The sequence below is a fragment of the Aspergillus puulaauensis genome, chromosome 7 (assembly GCF_016861865.1).
Source record: "Aspergillus puulaauensis MK2 DNA, chromosome 7, nearly complete sequence".
NCBI lineage: Eukaryota > Fungi > Ascomycota > Eurotiomycetes > Eurotiales > Aspergillaceae > Aspergillus > Aspergillus puulaauensis.
In genome coordinates, this window is record NC_054863.1 from 2,196,561 (window position 1) to 2,213,772 (window position 17,212).

Genomic DNA, 17,212 nt, shown 5'->3' on the forward strand with positions numbered 1-17,212 from the left:
CCAAGGCCTCGTCACTGAAACGGCGGAATCATCTTCATATCAACAAACCGGCCAAACACATTCAAGATCGACTCTGTACTGTCCACAAAGCCAAAGAAGCTGAGTTCCAGCTGGAGGAGGACCGCTTGGGAAGGGTGTTTGAAAAAGCTTTTGCTGGGAGGAAGTCGACTTTATAGTTTCACCAGTGGAATCCGAAGATTATGGTATCAGACTACCGGAAGTTGTTGCCCCAGTTCCAAGCGCTGTAGGGGTCATTTGGGATGAGATTGAACAGCACTTTAAACGTTGCAGAATTAGCAAGTTATCAACACACTGGTTTTATCATATCTATGGCAGAGGACAGTATGATAACACTTACTTTCTCCAAAAGCACCCATTGTTTCATCCATGTAGGAGTCGATCTGATGGTAGCAGCCGCTTTCAGATATCTCTAGGCCGGAATTCAAGTTGCCTGCTTCGCCCAAGGGCTCGATATCAAGGTCGCCCGCCGGCATATCCGTCATGGGAAACGGAACATCACCGGCGGGTTGGGCCAGAGGATCGGCTGATGATGAGCCAGGATAACCTTTCAAAGTTGACGAGCTGCATGATTCTGTCGGTGCTGGTCGCGGTGATTGCTGCAAAGGGGAGGCGTGCTGCGACGGTACCTGGTCCTGCTCTCTCGGGTTTGTGTCGCTAGCTGATTCACTATTATTACTATTTAGAGCATTTTCTAGTTCCTGCCGCAGGCTCAACTTCAAAAGCCGCGTCAGTAGCTGTTCGGTATGCTTTGCAATCTTATTCCTGGACCGGAGGTTCCGACTTGCACGGATAATGCGTAATATTCCGTCCTTAGCTTCATTTGCTGCTTTACTGAAGGGCCATGAGGTGGGGGCAAGGCATAGTATTACACCGGCAGTAAAGAAGTTCATCAGGACGAAGGCGAGACTGAGCTCGCTCTCGTGATGAGCCGGTGACACGCGAGAGACACGAAGCGCGGCTTTTAAGGAGAGATCCATTGACAGGCGGATGGCTGGCAGGTGCTCAGCGACAACAGCTCGGAACTCGGGCCTTGCTTGATATTCGAGAAGAGGCCTGTTGATGAAGAGGACGGCGCTGTCGTACGTCAATTGCAGAATCTGTGACTGTAGGAACAAGTGTCTGAACGCTCGCGCTTCTGGTGATAATGGGCCGTTCTCGTTGGCTGTTGGTACGAACGCAGGGTGTTCTCTCCAATATTGACCTTTCAGTATTGGGGATAGTTGGGTCTTCCAGTTATCAAGGGATGCCCGGGAATCAGCAATGGCGTCCACGAGGGAGGCAAAAGAGTCAGGGGAGACCGGGGTCTGCAGATTGATAAGTCGAAACCTGTTGAGGGCCGTTCGGATTATTTCATACAGCCGATACTTCTGGGTATGGAACATCAGGCGGTTCGCAGTTGGGTCCTGAAGAAGACGCGACACAGTTGGCGGCAGACGGGTATCGTCCAGTTCAGCCATTTCGTGCAGATGGCAGAATGCAGCGTCAAGGGAGGCTGGTCGGCCGTATATCATGGCGCTGTACGTATCTGCTACGGTGATGTGATTCCAGGTCCGGCGATAGACTTGAGATAGGATCGGGTCAGGCCTTCGACCGCCGGGGGTGCCTGGAGCGGAACAGTGCATTGAGAGAGCATAAGCAGAGCGGACCGAGACACCAAGCATGTTCCATGCGAGTCCTGGAGAGCCGTGGAAGATATAGTATGTGCCCAGGAGAAGAGAAACATGGACCGTCTCCAGGCTGCATTCATCCATTAGTTCCAGCACATGCAGCCGGACCTCAGCAATCAGGTCATCCCGCAAGCTCGCTGCCTGCAAAGAGAAGGAAGCCAGTAGTGAATGCCCTGGCCATCTGGAATCCTGTACCACGCACTGGAGTCCCAAAGCTGCGACAGTTAGAGCCGCTATCACTCGGCCACGAGATCTCTCGTTCCACGTCGACTGACGAAGCAGGGGAGTAACGCATTGCATAAACTCAGGTTCATGGAAGATACAGATAAACCAGTGCATATGGTCAAAATAAGCCTGTAGAGCAGCCTCCAGGACCGCCGGCGGAGGTATCGACAGTTTCTCCAGCGTCCACTCGGCTCGAGCGTTGGGCTGGGGACTGGCGCGGCCAGGAATGCCCGTCCGGTCGTTGGAGTATAGCGTAGCGCGCTGTCCAAAGACATTCACTGCAAAGCCAACCGCAGAGCTGCTGGCGCCGTGATTTTCATACGGGCGATCAGACCCTGCAACAGCATGCCGTGGTCGACCCGTCTGACGCCGTGCTGCAGCGCGCTTCTTCCGACGGGGAGCATTCACGGCATCTCTTGCTTGACAAGACACCCCGGCCCGCACGCACATGGTGCATGGGCGAGCCTCATCGCACTATCCAAAGGTTTAGTTTGTAATGCCCACGCAGTGAGTGACTGATGTACCTTCAATTTCTGCCGGCGGCACCTTTCGCAGGCGCGGGAAACTCTAGGGAAACAAGGCGACTGAGGGTGCTGCGCATGGTGTGCGCTGGACTCCATCGCGACTATAAGACATTGATATCCACGCAATAGAAATCCAGGTATTCGACTGGCAGTGCAAGTAGGCAACAAAACGGAGGCAATTGGAGAACCAACCCGTTTATCAACCGGAGTATTGGTCAGAACTGGCCCTCTCCACGGACTAAGGAGGGTTGACCCTTGTGCAGTCAAAATCTGTAACAGGATGCTGTGGTGGAAGTTGCTTTACTGCTTTACTTCTCACCAAGACAATCTGCGAGAGGACTGGGGGCTGGTGCCAGCCGAGGGGAAGCAGGGTCCGAGTGAATCGAGACCCACAACTACTCCGTATTCTCCACCGGACACCTGGATAACTTCCGGTGGAAGCTCAGCCCAGCAAATCTCCGATATGGTCCTGCTCGATCTCCCGTGGTTAACCCCAATCAAGCACCAGCTCGATTCTGCCTTTAATGAATGTCGTAATCAGAAGATGAATGTCAGAAGCTTATCTGCCGGAGGGGGTGAGTTATGTTATTATATTCGAAGCCTATCTGGTCCAGGTTGACGAGATACAGTTATGCCAGGCCTCCCAAGCTCGCTCAATATCCGCTATTTCCGCCAGCGCGCCCAGCGCATACGGTTCTTCTTGTGGACGCTGCGCATTTCCCTCGGAGTTGGAATAGTCACTATTGCGGTTGGAATCGTGATGGGCGTGGCTCGTCGTATTGCTAGGTTTGCTCTGCACAACGTCCAGCACTCTGGACCCGATGCTTTGGGGGTGGGGGGTTGCCAGTAAATCATGCAACAAGCTGCATTCTTGTGGTGTTATTCGGAGGGAGTCCAGTAGTGAGGCATCTTGGCTAGAAAAGGCGGGTGTGGCTTTCTTATGTCCGATAGACTTGTGCAAGGCGGCCATATTCAAAGATAAACTGGTATAGCAGGTCGTGTGTGGGTAGCTTGAGTAAGATGGATTGAAAAGCTGGTTATAAATCACGAGCATAGAAGGCTATATATGTATATTAAGTATGAACCACCTGATCACAGCCTTGGGCGTTTAGCATCGAACTGAGGGTAAACAACAATAATACCCACATTGCTCTGGAAACGTTCGTGTTCTATTCCACCGGATGTGCAAAGAATAGGGTCCGATCCACCGGCTCTTCAATATTGAATAGTCCGTGTGCTTTGACACTTGATCGTCTTCCTGGCACTGAAAACAGTGTAACTATTACTCCTTGGGATCGTCAGAGGTAATCCCGCAGGTATCAAAGTTGCCACATCGCAGCAACCCACTAAACAGCTGTACCGCGTCCCTCATTCAATCTGCTGCCGGTGGAAGAGCATATGGATGCAATCGGGGAGAACCTCCCAACGAGTCTGGATAGCTGGGATAAACCCTGGTTCGCTGTTTGAGCTTTAACTAGTTCGATAGAGGGTACTTGAGCTCCGCGAGAGAGATGGTTGGATCTGGTTTAATATTATCAACCTTCTACAATATACCTAGAACGGCCAGCCCTTTCAGTTCTAGAATTATTCAATATAACCTGCTATCCATGATCTGACCGGGTAACTAAGATGCCAGGTTACGCAAGACCCAATTCACTCCACCAACAACAACATCCGGCTGCGTCAACTGCACAAAATGCCCACTCTCCGTAGCGAAGACAAGCTCGCTCCTCGTAGACAACTTCAGGAACTCCCTCATCAGACCATTCCCCTTCTCATCCACCCTCTCAATCATCTCTCTCACATAACGCCTCTCCTCCTCCGTCCCATTCCCCTTCGCAACACCCGCCCTATACAATCCACTCCAATCCCTACTTCTCGTCCCCCCAATCACATAAACCGGCTTACTCCCCAGCAGCGGCTGTCTCTTCCCCAACTCCTTCTCCCGCAGAGTCTCAAAACTAGGCTTATAATGCTCCGAGCTCTCTCTATCTGCAATCAGCCTGAATTTGTCCGTTGACTCTGCCGCCCTAAACGCCTCCCACTCTCCCAGGGTCAGCTTATGTTCCGCCTCAATCCCCTTGGCAGAGTACGGCTCCACGCCCGCCGCAACAGTCCACAGAATCGGATCTGCAATATCTATCACCAGCGGCGTCGTCTCATGGTTAGCATCGACAAGCACCAGGCCCGCGATCCGGTCGGTGCCTTTTAGCGCGACGTACTCGTGCGAGAGAACGCCGGCCCAAGAATGTGCAACAATGATCAGTGGGTTCGTGATCGGCGCCGTTTCAATTAGGAGGGAGAGCTCCAAGGCGATGTTCTCAGCTGAGGGGGCGAGAGGCGAGGACTCTGAGTTGTTATACCCGGAGCGGTCGTAGGTGTAGCTTCGCAGTGAGGAATTCAATAGTCGTACCACGGCTTGCCAGACTAGGGCGTCGCTTGCTAGACCTGGGATGAAGAGGATGACGGGGTCCTTGGGGCTGGTGGGTTCTGGGCCGTGGGTGTAGAGGGCTAGAGAGTGGGTGCCTATGTTGATGGGACGGCTGTTTGGAGGGAGGGATGAAGAGGTCATGGTTTGATGAACTAGTAGATTGTCTATTCTGATGATATCAATGCATGGAGGTGATGAGGGGTAGATGGAAGGTCAGAAGGATTGTATAACTGTCAGATGTAGACGCCGTTACGTAAGCCATAGTATAACTAACTAAGTTACTAACTGCAACTAATGTCACACAATTTACCTTTTATAGGGCAAACCATGGGGTCTGTGGGAAAGTAGTATTGTTCCTTTGGGTGAGAGGAGAATATTAGTAATGGAGCTTCCAATATCTGTACACCTAGGTAGGTTATCTAGTGAAGTGTTACAGGTCAACTTTTTATATAGTTTATTTACTATAGTAATAAGTTGAGATTCAGTTACTGCTATATCGCTGAATTGGAGTGTACAACGCCTTCCAAGGTAACGGTGTATTTCTATTCAGTTAGGAATTGGTAAATGTTCAAGATATTACTATTTGTAATCTTAGACCATGAAAAGTCATACATTAAACTGCCAAGGACAAACTATATCATGCACTGCCAGCCATGATCCGGATGTTGAATGGACCGAACGCCCAACACGAACAAGCCAGTAATAAGCATTACCGATATCCACCTCGCAAAATGTTTCCCTGCTCCACAGTTCGGCTGACGATCCGCGCTGCAGGATGGCTGATGAACAGGGCTGACTCCTGAGCCGCCAGTCTTACGGTGTCTTGCCCTGTTATCTTCAGTAACCCACTCCACCGAGGATCCAGATCCCAGGGTCTGAATCAGCAGCCACGGTGCCACTATACAGCCAAGATGCTAGGGGTCTCGGCTGCTGACCGGTGGAGCTTTCAGCTGAATGGCGGGGCATTCTAACCGTAGTGCCTAGTGGGACTGCTATCGGAATTACGCTGCTGAAGAACTCCAGGCTGGAACATGCCCTATCGCAGTACTGTCAGCCTCGCCAGTCCGAGCGACCAGGGACACTAGAGGAGCGGCCCCCATGTTGCAGGTGTCTTATCCTTAGTTCCAACAGCTATATTGAAGATTTGCATCTGCATCTTCTCCATTCGTGCTAGTGGCAGAGAGTTGTATAGTGACAAGGCAATTGCCCTCATCCAGGAGTATGCCGTGTCGGCGATACTTGGTATTTTAGGGCATGGAAAATCCATATAAAGGGTGAATAACCGGCGAAGAAAGTAACTCACTCATACTTCACCCACGACTCATTGACTTGTAATAAATCCTTTTCGACAAACACAACATGCGAGCCTCCATTACTCTGCTTACCGCATTCCTCGCCGCAGCCGTGGCCCAGGACTACCCCTTCACCGAATACGTCTGCGAGACCAGCGACGGCAGCCCCTACCTGCACCATGTGAACCAGCTCATCGACGGGCTCGGCAGCGCCGACGTAGGAAAGCGAATCTGCAACCCTGGCAGCGGCTGCGGCAAAACAATCACCGAGTATTCCGGCGGCGGTGGTGCTGGGTTTATGATTTGTGGTGATTCTTACCGAGTATGTTACCTACCTCTAGACTTTGCCTGCTGTAAACAAATCGTGTGTACTGACTTATGCAGTGCGGCCTCAGCGATAACCTCCCCTGTGCGGGACCGACCTGTGGTGGTATTCTGGCCCGAGTTGCTGGTGAGGCTATTGGAGGCATCCGGGATAATTGTCAAGGACCTGACTCGAAGGGGGACACTCGCGTTGGTGGTACTCAGAAGGTGCACTATAGTGCGGATTATGTCTCTGAGATCAGGCTTTTTACCCGCCCTGGCTAGCTTTGCAGTTATTTAAGCATCTACCTTTGGAAGGCTGAAGGGATGGATGAGCGGATGGAATACTGTACATAGCACAAGCTGGCAAGGACCGGCCGTATCCGACGATAAAAAGAGAGATAACTGTAAATGGCTCAGGGCAAGGGAAGAGTATGGTTATATGGGCATTGATAGGAAGGTCTGTTAGGCAAATCTCTAATTAATGTCTTAATATCTTTCTTCCCGGGAGAACTCCTCTATAAGCTAGAAGAAATGATGGTTGTTTCTGGATCCGGTGCAGGGAAATGTGTTCTCTATCCTCACTAGAAGGTATATCTAGAGAACTTCATTGTCTCCTTTTTTTTGCCTTGGTAGTTGTACATATTTGTTTGCTGGTTCTGTTACGGGCTTTGGCCATGTTTATGATGCTGTTAACTATCCCCCGGTGCTATAGTCTAGATACCAAACCCTAAAGAGACAGCACTTTAGCTGAAATTTATTCAAATCACGTAGCACTCTACATCATCCACACTTTAATTATGTCTGGTACATACGACCACAGGGTGTGGAAAACAGGGCTTCCCGTCCGCTCAGCCGTACTTAAGCCACACGCCGGCTGGTTAGTAGTATGGTGGGTGACCACATGCGAATCCCAGCTGTTGTATGTTTTTGTTTTTTTAGTCAAATATTTTCATATGTAATACATACCGAGCGGAGCGAGTATGTAAATGTGAGAGTGTTTTTGGTTTTTGTGGTGGTGAGGTGTTGGTAGAGGCAGCCACCAAACCTACCTAACTAGTCAGGGTCACCACATAAAGCGAGACGAGCGACTACCAAGCTCAGACATAGCCCAAGTCTTACAAGACACTTGGAGTACCTTAACTCCAGCCTAATCCTACTTATCCTGTCGAACAACCTTCTTCTCAGCAACTTCGCCAAGAAACGCCTTGATATCGTCCAGGCGCATGACGTTCGTGCCGTCGGCAAACTGGGTGTCGTGGGGCAGAGCGCCCTTGGAAAAGCAGACGACGTTCAGGTTCGGTTGACAAAGATGTTGGCTGGGGCCGGGGGCCAGAATGATTTCCAGGGCTGGCTCATGGTGGTGGGCAGCTGTCTTGGTTGGTATGGGATGGTTTGGATATGAGTGAGGCTCTAGTTTGCACAATGAGGGCGGAATGGTGAATTATGGATACGGAAGGACTGGGGGGAGGTGACTAAATACTTTTCTCGAGCAAGGAACCATTGTTAGTAGAACTTTTCATTTACTTCCAGATCGATCCACTGAATGGGAGAGCTCGAAGAGGATTCTACGTCTTGTTTGCTGCATTTGCAAACAGGTCAGCAGCCACCAACTTGGATGATTGTGGCCGATCATTGAATACCTGGATTTGGGGGCGCGCTTCACATCCAGATTCGACGAGGACAGGGTGTGATTGTCTGCTGCAACCATTGCAAGGCTGCAAGCATGGATGGTACGGAATTGCTGTCCACTGCGGGGCTCTCCCACCAATGTTTCACCGCAGTTTGAGCCTCACAGTCTGTCTGAACCTCGAGACCTGGAGAGGTAACGCTGCTCGTGGTGGTGTGATGCGGGCACGGCTATCGGAATCGCTGAGAGCCGACTTCGCCAACGAATAAAAGGAACCAAGCGGACCTTCAACTCCTGACTCTCGTATATGTAGTGCCAGCGCAAGGAGGAGTCCGGGGGATTGATTTGACTGGTTGATGGCAAGAGGCAGAGGTTTGACTGGCAAGACTATTTGGTATCCTCATTGGTCCAGCGAGGCATGGGCTCAACCTGTCCAATGGCCCTAAGTCCAAGGTGACTGGGAACCAACTTTTTGGTCAGAGCGTTCTATTAGCGGCTGATATGAATGACTGCCTATTAACACACATCACACTGGTTCAGGGCCTTTGAATTGTCCTACCAAGCACGAATACAAAGCAGAGTCGACTGATTTTCATACTCGCCAGCCCCTCTCGCATCGTGCAACTACTATCAACCGGCAATGACCTCGTGGAATGGTTCCGCCAACACGACGGACACCTCCACGAAGCCCTAGAAACACGTCACAGCCCTGAATATGGCTATCATTTTATCCCAAAGACCAGGTCCCTTGGCCGAACCGAGGTCCTCTGCAGATGCCCGTTCAGTCTGACCATATCCCACCTCAACATCCTCTCCAAGCCGCCAGCCGGAATCCGCAACTGTTCCCACGAGACCATCTGCTCAAAGCTTTTACCCAATGCAAGAATACAAAAGAGTACAGTGGCTAGCTTTTCCCTCGCCGAACAGCGACTCAAGGGGGAAGAGAGCTTCTGGTTCCCGTATGTCAGGGTCCTACCGACTGAAGGCCAGATGTCGACTCCGTTGTGGTTCCAGGAGGACGGGCTGGTCTATCTCAAGGGAACAAACTTGGTTTCGAATGAGACGCCGAGCCTGGGGAGACTTCCGTGGGCCTCCAGGAAGGGTTTTATAGGGGGCAGTGGGAGCTGGGTGTTGCGGAGCTCAGGGGTGCGGGCGTGCCTACGGATGAGTTTACCTGGTGGAATGCCTAATTGAATTTGCTACCTAGTAGGTTAGACTGATGCTAACTAACATCCGCAAGGGAACTGTCCCTGTGGGCTGGAACGGTGTTCTCCTCCCGCAGTTTTACTTCAGAGCTGTTCACCAGGGGCAACGAACCATTCCCTATCCTATACCCCGTGCTCGATATCTTCAACCACCGCCCCGGTGCAAAAGTACACTGGCACTTTTACAACGGCGACTTTAGCCTGTGCTTAGAAGAAAGAGTCAAGCAGGGAGAGCAAGTGTTCAACAACTACTCCCCGAAAGGGAACGAAGACTGTAAGCATAGAATGCACGCCTTCCTTTCTTCCACACCTAATCGACCCCAGTACTTATGGGATTCGGCTTCTGCATACCGGACAACCCACACGATCGAGTCACCGTCCAACTCGGCGAGATGCACCCGGACACGCACCAAAAGCTCCACCAGGAGATACCGGCCCACTGGCGCTCCAAGGCCTGGAACCCAGCCGAGTCCTATTTCTACATTCGGTCTCCATCCCACTGCGATCCGGGCCACTCGACTACGTACGGCGTCCCCAATCTAGGCTGTCTCCGCGGGACCCCCCCGGCGCTGGTCAAGTCTGTGTACACCATCCTGTGCGAGCATGCCGAGCAGGCTGCTGAGGCGCCCGAGAACGGGGTTGACGAGAGCTGGATCTGGGCGAGTTGGGTGGAGGTCTTGCTGAGGCAGATGCAGCATGCTCTCGTGGGGATTACCCGGTGGGACGGGCATCTTCCTGCTGCGCCATTGACGGCGGGGGGCAGGCGGCCTTGGCGACCGGAGGGGGCAGGTGAAGATACTGGATGAGGTGGTTTTAGGGCTAAAGGCCTTTATGGATATCCTGCACGCGGGTAATGTTGATATTCGCGATTTATTTACAAACATGCAGCCAAGCTGAAGACATCTGGTATCTAAGTTTCTAAGGAATCTATTCATCTTACTGAGAAAGGAGAAGTTTTGCTTTATTAGATTTTTGTTATGTCTTAGGACTATAGTATCTTGCTCTTTATTATACTTACTATAGTTAAGAAAAGATATATTTTAAGATATATCTTTTACCCTCGTGGACAAGTAGCCGTATAGGTTAAAGTTGCGCCCCGGGGAGTTTGATAGGAACCTCGCCGGTGGATTGTCGAGTAAAGAGCGCTATGTAGAGTGGAAGAGGATTGGCTAAAATGATCGGGGTTTATATGATAATACCCATTTAGATTGAGCCATAGCGCTGAATCTCACTATCTTCTCGCAGAAAGTAATGTGGCCTGTTCTATCTTGCATATGTACTCTGCCCTTCACAGCTAATTTACTTTTAATCCCTCCCCTATATATTGACAAAGACTATGCTTCAACTTTATGAAGGATGTTAGTTGAGGCATATCAAGAAACCTCAATCAATTATCTCAACGAAGGTCATTGCCAAAGCCCCCTTCACCTTCACCTTCGTCATCGCATCCACCACCCAGCGAAGTCTGACCCCACTGCCACCATGAGCTTTTGACCGCCTCCCGCGGCGGACAGATATCTTCGAAATCGAAAGCTAGATTGAGGTTGTGTCTATCCCTGACCCTGCGGAAAGTCTTCAATGCTTGACAGCACTCCAGTGCGGTGGATGCCTCGGAGGAAAGGACGCGCCTGGTGCCAACCGCCGACGGTCCCTGCTGCTCATCGCGGTAGAATGTACTCAGAGTACCCAATTGCGGATCTGCGAGATTGGCATCGCTGAAGACATAATCTGTCTCGAATTTCAGGGTATTGTTGGCAGCCCAGTAGTTGAGTATATGCGCCTTGCAGCCCATTTCAGTGCACTCGATCTTCTCGGAGTACTCGTACCAGACATAGTCAAGCGAATCGGCGCGACAATGCGAGTAGTCGGTCTCTGGGGAGGCAGCTAACCACCTGGCAAGACTATCTGTCAGCAATCGAGTCCATTCTGTGTTGCATACAGGAATGTATGCCGCGGGGGAGTGGAGCGCCATACCAGCCGAAGCTCAGGTAGCCTTTCTCAGTAGCATAGCAAAAGAAGTTCTCGCCTTCCAGGGTGCGATCGCGGGGGTGCTGGGTGTTCCAATCTGGATAATTGAAGACAGCGACTCCGTTAAAAACAAACGGGAATAAATTGGGATTGTCCAGGGCCACGATACTCGCATTGGCAACATGTGCAACACAGCCTATGCCGAGAACAGAGGAGAGGATGGCCTTCATTTTGTTGTTTGGAGAAGTTCTTGACGGTTGCTGAGAACGGCGAAATCACCTTGCATTTTATGCAGCAGCACAGGTCTTTTATCACCTTCATCCATCAAGCAAGGGCATCGAGACCAGGAGCATTACAGCTTCTCCACATGATTACTCTTGCAACTTGCCCTGCTCCTTCCTGAGCCAGGTAGCCTCTGCATACAGCTCTTGCGTTACATTCCATCTGAGACTAATTGGTAATTGCGAAAGTCCTGGAATCACCTGCCTCTGCAACGCGGAATGCTCGACGTGACGTCAACGACAGGGACTGGCTCTCTGGATTCTTTTTTGTTTTCCCCCCTTCTTTCTTCTCGGTAATTAGGGTTACTTCCGAACATTATCTCGGCTGGGAACCTAAAAGCCGGTACAGTTTGCGGAAAGGGGGTCAAGCGGACTGTTCCACCTCAGTGAGTGGACTTGACCCCCTTGCTGATACCCAAATGTCTCAATGGTCATATATATACACCTCATTTCTTACATCGCAGGCTTGATTGTAACCTAAGTGTTATGAGAAATGTGAGGGTTTATTTGATGCTTCTTGTCGTGCAGAAGAATACTGTTTACGTTCCAGACAGCTAAGTGATGATATCTGGCTTGAATCAAAGTATCTGCACAAGGCTGTCGCGGAGTTGCAATCCGCGTATCCAAGGTTTGTCCAACCTGCTGTTCTAAGTTCATATTTTGCAAGTAGTGGGCCAAATGCCAAGTATGTAGATGGTATGGATTCAGCTTCCTCAATTTGGATGCAGCACTTCATTGATGAACAAAGAGCCGCTATAGCACCAAATCAAATGGTTGCTCCCAAGGAAACTCCTCGTTCGTAAAATGTCCGTTCTTGGCAGTCTGGTAGTAAATCGGATTGATCAAGTTGAGGTCCCTCGCAATAGCTGCCGGCTTGAGATCGAAATTCTTGCATATAATCTCCTTCAACTGGTTTGCGGTAAACTTGCCGGTCCGGAAGGTATCGATAAAAATGCTCAAGGGCTCCGCGATGCCAATGGAGTAAGACAGCTGGATGAGGACCCTGTGTGCAAGCCCGTGGTGCACAAGTGATTTGGCAATCCACCGAGCCATGTAGGCCGCGGACCGATCAACCTGTATGTTCCTCGAAGCGATTAACAAGGGGCAAGCTCAGGGGCCAGCCATCGCTAGACAGAATGGAAGGGCTTACCTGGCGGAAATCTTTCCCGGAAAAAGCACCTCCCCCGTGGGCACCCCAACCCCCGTAGGTGTCAACAACGATCTTGCGACCGGTCACGCCTGCAAATTTGCCCGACGGGCTGACTCCGATATCTCCTGTGGGCTGGATCTAGTGGGAGGGGTTAATTGGAGGAGCTTTCACCACAGCACGACGAGGAATGGACATACATGGAACTCAGTCCGATCATTCAGATATTCGGCTGGAATTGACTTGCGGACTACATTGTCGAGTATTTCCTGCCGCAGCCTTGCAACCGATACATCTGGAGTATGCTGGGCAGTGATAACGACGTTATGGACGCGGGTGGGAATCATCCTGCCCTGATTCTCAACATACTCCACCGTGACCTGCACCTTGGTGTCGGGTCGAAGCCAGGGAAGGACTCCGTTGGCCTGGGCCGCTTTCAGGTCACGGGAGATCCTGTGCGCCAGATCAATGGTCAAGGGCCTGGGGTTTCTTTGTTAACGATGTTGCCTTTATTGACGGTTCGGTAGACTTACAGCAACTGCGCGGTCTCATCCGTTGCGTAACCAAAAGCCATCCCCTGGAATATAGAGACCGAATGGTGAGCCCGCAATGTTTGTCAAACAGATTGACGGACCGTACCTGGTCGCCTGCCGGTTCATTGTCGAGGGCTTCAAGGCCAGCGGCGATGCCGTTGAACAGCGAGGGGTGTAACTCGACATAGTCCATGACCTCGCACGTCCGATAGTCCAGCTCCTGGTCTGGGCTAACGTACCCAATGTCTTTCAGCACCAGCCGAGCAATGGTGTCAACATCCAATTGCGAGATGAAGTGGACAACTCCAAATACAATCACCAACCCGGGCCGTACAGCAACCTCTATGGCCACCTTGCTCAGAGGATTCTGCTTGAGACACTCGTCGAGGATAGCATCGGCCACCTGGTCGCATATTTTATCTGGGTGGCCTTCCCCAACAGACTCTGATGTAAAAAGAAACGTAGATTCGGACTTCATCTTGCCCAACGGCCTGGAACAATGCGACTCGAATTGAGATTTCAGACAACAGAACTGCGGCGGGGGGACCAAAATCTTTTTATACGCATAGGAACCATATCCATATAGCGTGCCATTGCCCGGACCCAGTTGTCGTCATGCTTTGAAACCATTTGCCGCATTCGAGACTGTCTCGTTATTGCCCTGCATACCACACCTTTACCTCCTAACGTACTGGACTTGTCAGACATTTACTCCGGGTACGAAGTGAAAGTGCAGACACTCCTGGTTAGCCCTATCTACACAAAAAGCAGCGCCATTGTGTGGACAACGTAAAGTTCAAGACGTGTAAAGATACCTATCACCAAGGGTGGACTTGCCTGCGCCAGTCAGAGTACACCTGCACATGCACTGCAGCGCTCCCCTCCTTGCTTCTGAAGGATTGAATATCTGAAGGAAATTCATTACCTTGCAGCACTGCCTGACCGACTTTTTGATAGAAAGAAGTTGAAAGTCGTCAATTCTATCCATTCAATCCTCCGATCTAGGCGTTAATCATAGCTATATGACTAGATCGTACGGGTATCTCTAGCTACAATAAAAGATCGTACTTGGTATGTTGCCGCCTAAAATCTCTGGTGGTAATTAAATCGGAAAAGAAAAGTTCCTACAGAGAGCAGGAATGGTACTGTTACACAGGCCAAGGCATGCTACCCTCAAATTTAAGACACTGGAGCCCGACTCGCAGATGCCTGCATTCAGCTGCAACCGCTTTCAGATCCATACCTGTGTAGGGAACGAAGGAAAAGTGGATTATGGTTCCAGGCAGGCATACCGCTGCTTTCACTCCGAGTCAAGGAGGTCCATCAGTGAATGATGACGTCTAGAATATTTGTTTTCCTCCAGATCCCATAATTCGTTTCATTTATGTACCCCTATATACTTTTCCAAACTTCTGGAGAACACTGCCTTGACAAAGGAAGAGCAGCTAGCTCATCTAACTCTTATGTTGCGAATATACAATGCGTTTGACACACCTGTGTGTTGGGCTCGTCCAATGTTTACATGCTTGGGGGGCTCGGCCCGCAAGTATCCCCAAATCGCCAGCCTTCACTGTTCTGGTGGATAATACCCTAGTAACTGCCCCCCCCCCCATCTTGAATCGCATACCAGGTCCACTGATTGCCTCATTCTGCAGGAACCTTCCACCGTCCAATCCAGCCCGTCCTATCTATTGCTACATGAAGCACAAACGCAAGAACGCGCTGCAGAGGCTTGTAACGCACTGGGGGAGGTTCTGGCGAGTGTCGAAGATGTGCCTCTATTCCAGCCACTGCTTCTGGTGCACCAGAAAGCTCTGGATGAGGAGCGATCTCGTCCCATGTGGTTGACAGGAAACGGCGGGGCGTGCACAGCATATACTCTTCCAGATAATCACACCTCGACTGTCGATTGCACCCGCCGTATTGGCGCTCTTTGCACCAATACTGCAGAATATCAGACTGGGTTCAGCGCCCCATCCACAAGTCGCCATGTACATGTTGATACATCGCAAGGATCTATCAAGGGGTTCCGGGACCGCTTGACGGCACAATTCCGGGGAATTCCCTATGCCAAACCCCCGATAGGCGAGAGACGACTGGAGAACCCGGAAAGACTGCACAGCTTACCCGGACAAAAAGGGGGATTGGCATATGATGCTACAAAGTTTAGGCCACTATGTCCGGTGCGTTTTCCTAATTAGAATCCAGTAAACGTGCTGACGTTTAAAAAGCAAGACATGGGCCCGAACGCTACGCCGGACCTCCAAAACCCAGATTATCCTATATCCGAGGACTGCCTATATCTCAATGTCTACACCCCAATGCTTCCGGAAGCTAATGCCCCTGATCTGTTACCTGTGCTGGTTTGGATCCATGGTGGCTCGAATTACTACGGTGGCTCGTCCATGCCTTTCTATCTTGGAATGAACCTCGCAAGCCGCCGACCATTGGTGGTGGTCTCCCTGAACTACCGCCTCGGCGCGCTGGGATTCCTCTCCGATCCAACGAGGCCATTGGGCTTTGGAAGCAACCAAGCGATGCGCGACCAGATCATGGCTCTGAACTGGGTTCAGGAGCATATCAAATCCTTCGGTGGCGATCCCGCACGAGTCACAATTTTCGGAGAGTCCTCTGGAGGCAGCGCCGTCATGTCTCTCCTCCAGACACCCCTTGCAAAGGGCCTCTTTGCCGGTGCCATCGTCCAGTCCGGGAGCACATGGTCGGGTTGGCAGAGGCCACAGGTGCAGGCCAGCCTCACGCAGATGTTCCTGGATCTGGCTGGTTGCAAGGACCTGAGTTGCGTGAAAAACGAGCGGACGACCTCGGAGATACTAGAGTACCAAGGGCGGCTGTTTTCAAAGGCTCAAGACGTGTTTCCTCGCGGGCAAGTCAACTTTGTCGAGCCGGTGCGGCCGTATATCGATCATGACCTGATCACGGAAGATTGGGATACTGCATTGGCGAATGGTCGTTACCACAAGGTGCCAACGCTTGTCACATATACCCGTGACGAGTTCGGATTGATTCTACAGGCCAATGAGTCGTTCAAGGAAAGCCCGACAAATTATTCAACAGCGGCTGAGTTTCTAGCCACATTTCTCCTAGGCGAGGAGCGGACCAGACAAGTATTAGACACCCCGGAGCTGGGGTTCGACCGGTCATTGATCCCTGCGCCTGATGTTACCGACCCGTTTATCCAACTTACTACGGACCTAGGGTACCGATGTAGCAGTGAGATCTACGCAAGCCTTCTAGAGCGGCATAACCGCGACGTATGGGAAGTATCGTGGGACATCGGTCTGCCGCAGTTCCTCGGGGGCAAGATCTGTGGCAATGGCACGGGCCGCGCCTGCCATGCCGCTGAACTGCCTATCCTGTTTGGCTCAGCGGGATATGCCAATATCAGCAGTCATGATGCGCTCGCCTCTGTTAGCTACTTCCAGCAGGCTCGCGACACGATTGATCTGTACAGCAACTTCGTGTATGATGGCGAGTTGAGCATCAATACGACTGAGTATCCTCAGCGTGGTGGCGATGCGGTCCGCAATGTCCTCCACTGGAACGACATGCCTGCGTCAACCGGTGGAGGCGTCCGCTGGGAGATCTGCCAGAAGATGGAGGAGATGAAGTTGTATGATCGGTTGCACTACCCATATTTCCCCATCCGTGACCCCCGCGTACGCGTGGGAGAAAGTCAGGGTAATTTGCAGGATCCCTTGGGAGCAGGGCCCTTTGGTTGAGAGCTTTTAGTTTGGGCCCCTTGCTTGGTTGGATTCTGTGCATAATTCCTGTAGCTGGCTGGAAGCTGAGGTATGCTTGCCGGGTGGAATTTTCCACTGCGAGTGGGATCAACATACTCCGTAGCTAGGTACTGATAGTTCAAGTCACAAAGTATGGACCCATACGATGACGTAACAATCGGGTCAATAACTAATTAACTATTGACTTCTGTTTGCGGCTTTCAAAGAATATATCACTGGCTCCT

The 17,212-nt window shown here is 51.2% G+C and overlaps 7 protein-coding genes across 7 annotated transcripts; 4 read left to right on the plus strand and 3 right to left on the minus strand.

Moving 5' to 3' along the window:
* Positions 1 to 211: 211 nt before the first annotated feature.
* APUU_70824A (fungal specific transcription factor domain-containing protein) lies at positions 212 to 2,363 on the minus strand (the record flags this gene model as incomplete). Its single annotated transcript, XM_041695740.1, has 2 exons — positions 212 to 276; positions 359 to 2,363. The coding sequence occupies 2 exons, from the start codon at positions 2,361 to 2,363 to the stop codon at positions 212 to 214; spliced, it is 2,070 nt and encodes a 689-aa protein (XP_041561440.1).
* A 354-nt stretch (positions 2,364 to 2,717) lies between these two features.
* APUU_70825S (uncharacterized protein) lies at positions 2,718 to 3,287 on the plus strand (the record flags this gene model as incomplete). The annotated part of the gene is made up of 2 exons (XM_041695741.1): positions 2,718 to 3,012; positions 3,067 to 3,287. 2 exons carry the CDS (start codon positions 2,718 to 2,720, stop codon positions 3,285 to 3,287), a joined length of 516 nt encoding a protein of 171 aa, XP_041561441.1.
* A 774-nt stretch (positions 3,288 to 4,061) lies between these two features.
* APUU_70826A (alpha/beta fold hydrolase) lies at positions 4,062 to 5,009 on the minus strand (the record flags this gene model as incomplete). The annotated part of the gene is made up of 1 exon (XM_041695742.1): positions 4,062 to 5,009. One exon carries the CDS (start codon positions 5,007 to 5,009, stop codon positions 4,062 to 4,064), a length of 948 nt encoding a protein of 315 aa, XP_041561442.1.
* A 1,218-nt stretch (positions 5,010 to 6,227) lies between these two features.
* Positions 6,228 to 6,748, plus strand: APUU_70827S (uncharacterized protein; the record flags this gene model as incomplete). Its single annotated transcript, XM_041695743.1, has 2 exons — positions 6,228 to 6,482; positions 6,545 to 6,748. 2 exons carry the CDS (start codon positions 6,228 to 6,230, stop codon positions 6,746 to 6,748), a joined length of 459 nt encoding a protein of 152 aa, XP_041561443.1.
* A 2,879-nt stretch (positions 6,749 to 9,627) lies between these two features.
* On the plus strand, positions 9,628 to 10,104 carry APUU_70828S (uncharacterized protein; the record flags this gene model as incomplete). Its single annotated transcript, XM_041695744.1, has 1 exon — positions 9,628 to 10,104. One exon carries the CDS (start codon positions 9,628 to 9,630, stop codon positions 10,102 to 10,104), a length of 477 nt encoding a protein of 158 aa, XP_041561444.1.
* Positions 10,105 to 10,694: 590 nt separating this feature from the next.
* On the minus strand, positions 10,695 to 11,496 carry APUU_70829A (uncharacterized protein; the record flags this gene model as incomplete). Its single annotated transcript, XM_041695745.1, has 2 exons — positions 10,695 to 11,190; positions 11,273 to 11,496. The coding sequence occupies 2 exons, from the start codon at positions 11,494 to 11,496 to the stop codon at positions 10,695 to 10,697; spliced, it is 720 nt and encodes a 239-aa protein (XP_041561445.1).
* Positions 11,497 to 14,706: 3,210 nt separating this feature from the next.
* On the plus strand, positions 14,707 to 16,967 carry APUU_70830S (uncharacterized protein; the record flags this gene model as incomplete). The annotated part of the gene is made up of 3 exons (XM_041695747.1): positions 14,707 to 14,820; positions 14,883 to 15,410; positions 15,459 to 16,967. The coding sequence occupies 3 exons, from the start codon at positions 14,707 to 14,709 to the stop codon at positions 16,965 to 16,967; spliced, it is 2,151 nt and encodes a 716-aa protein (XP_041561446.1).
* Positions 16,968 to 17,212: the final 245 nt, after the last annotated feature.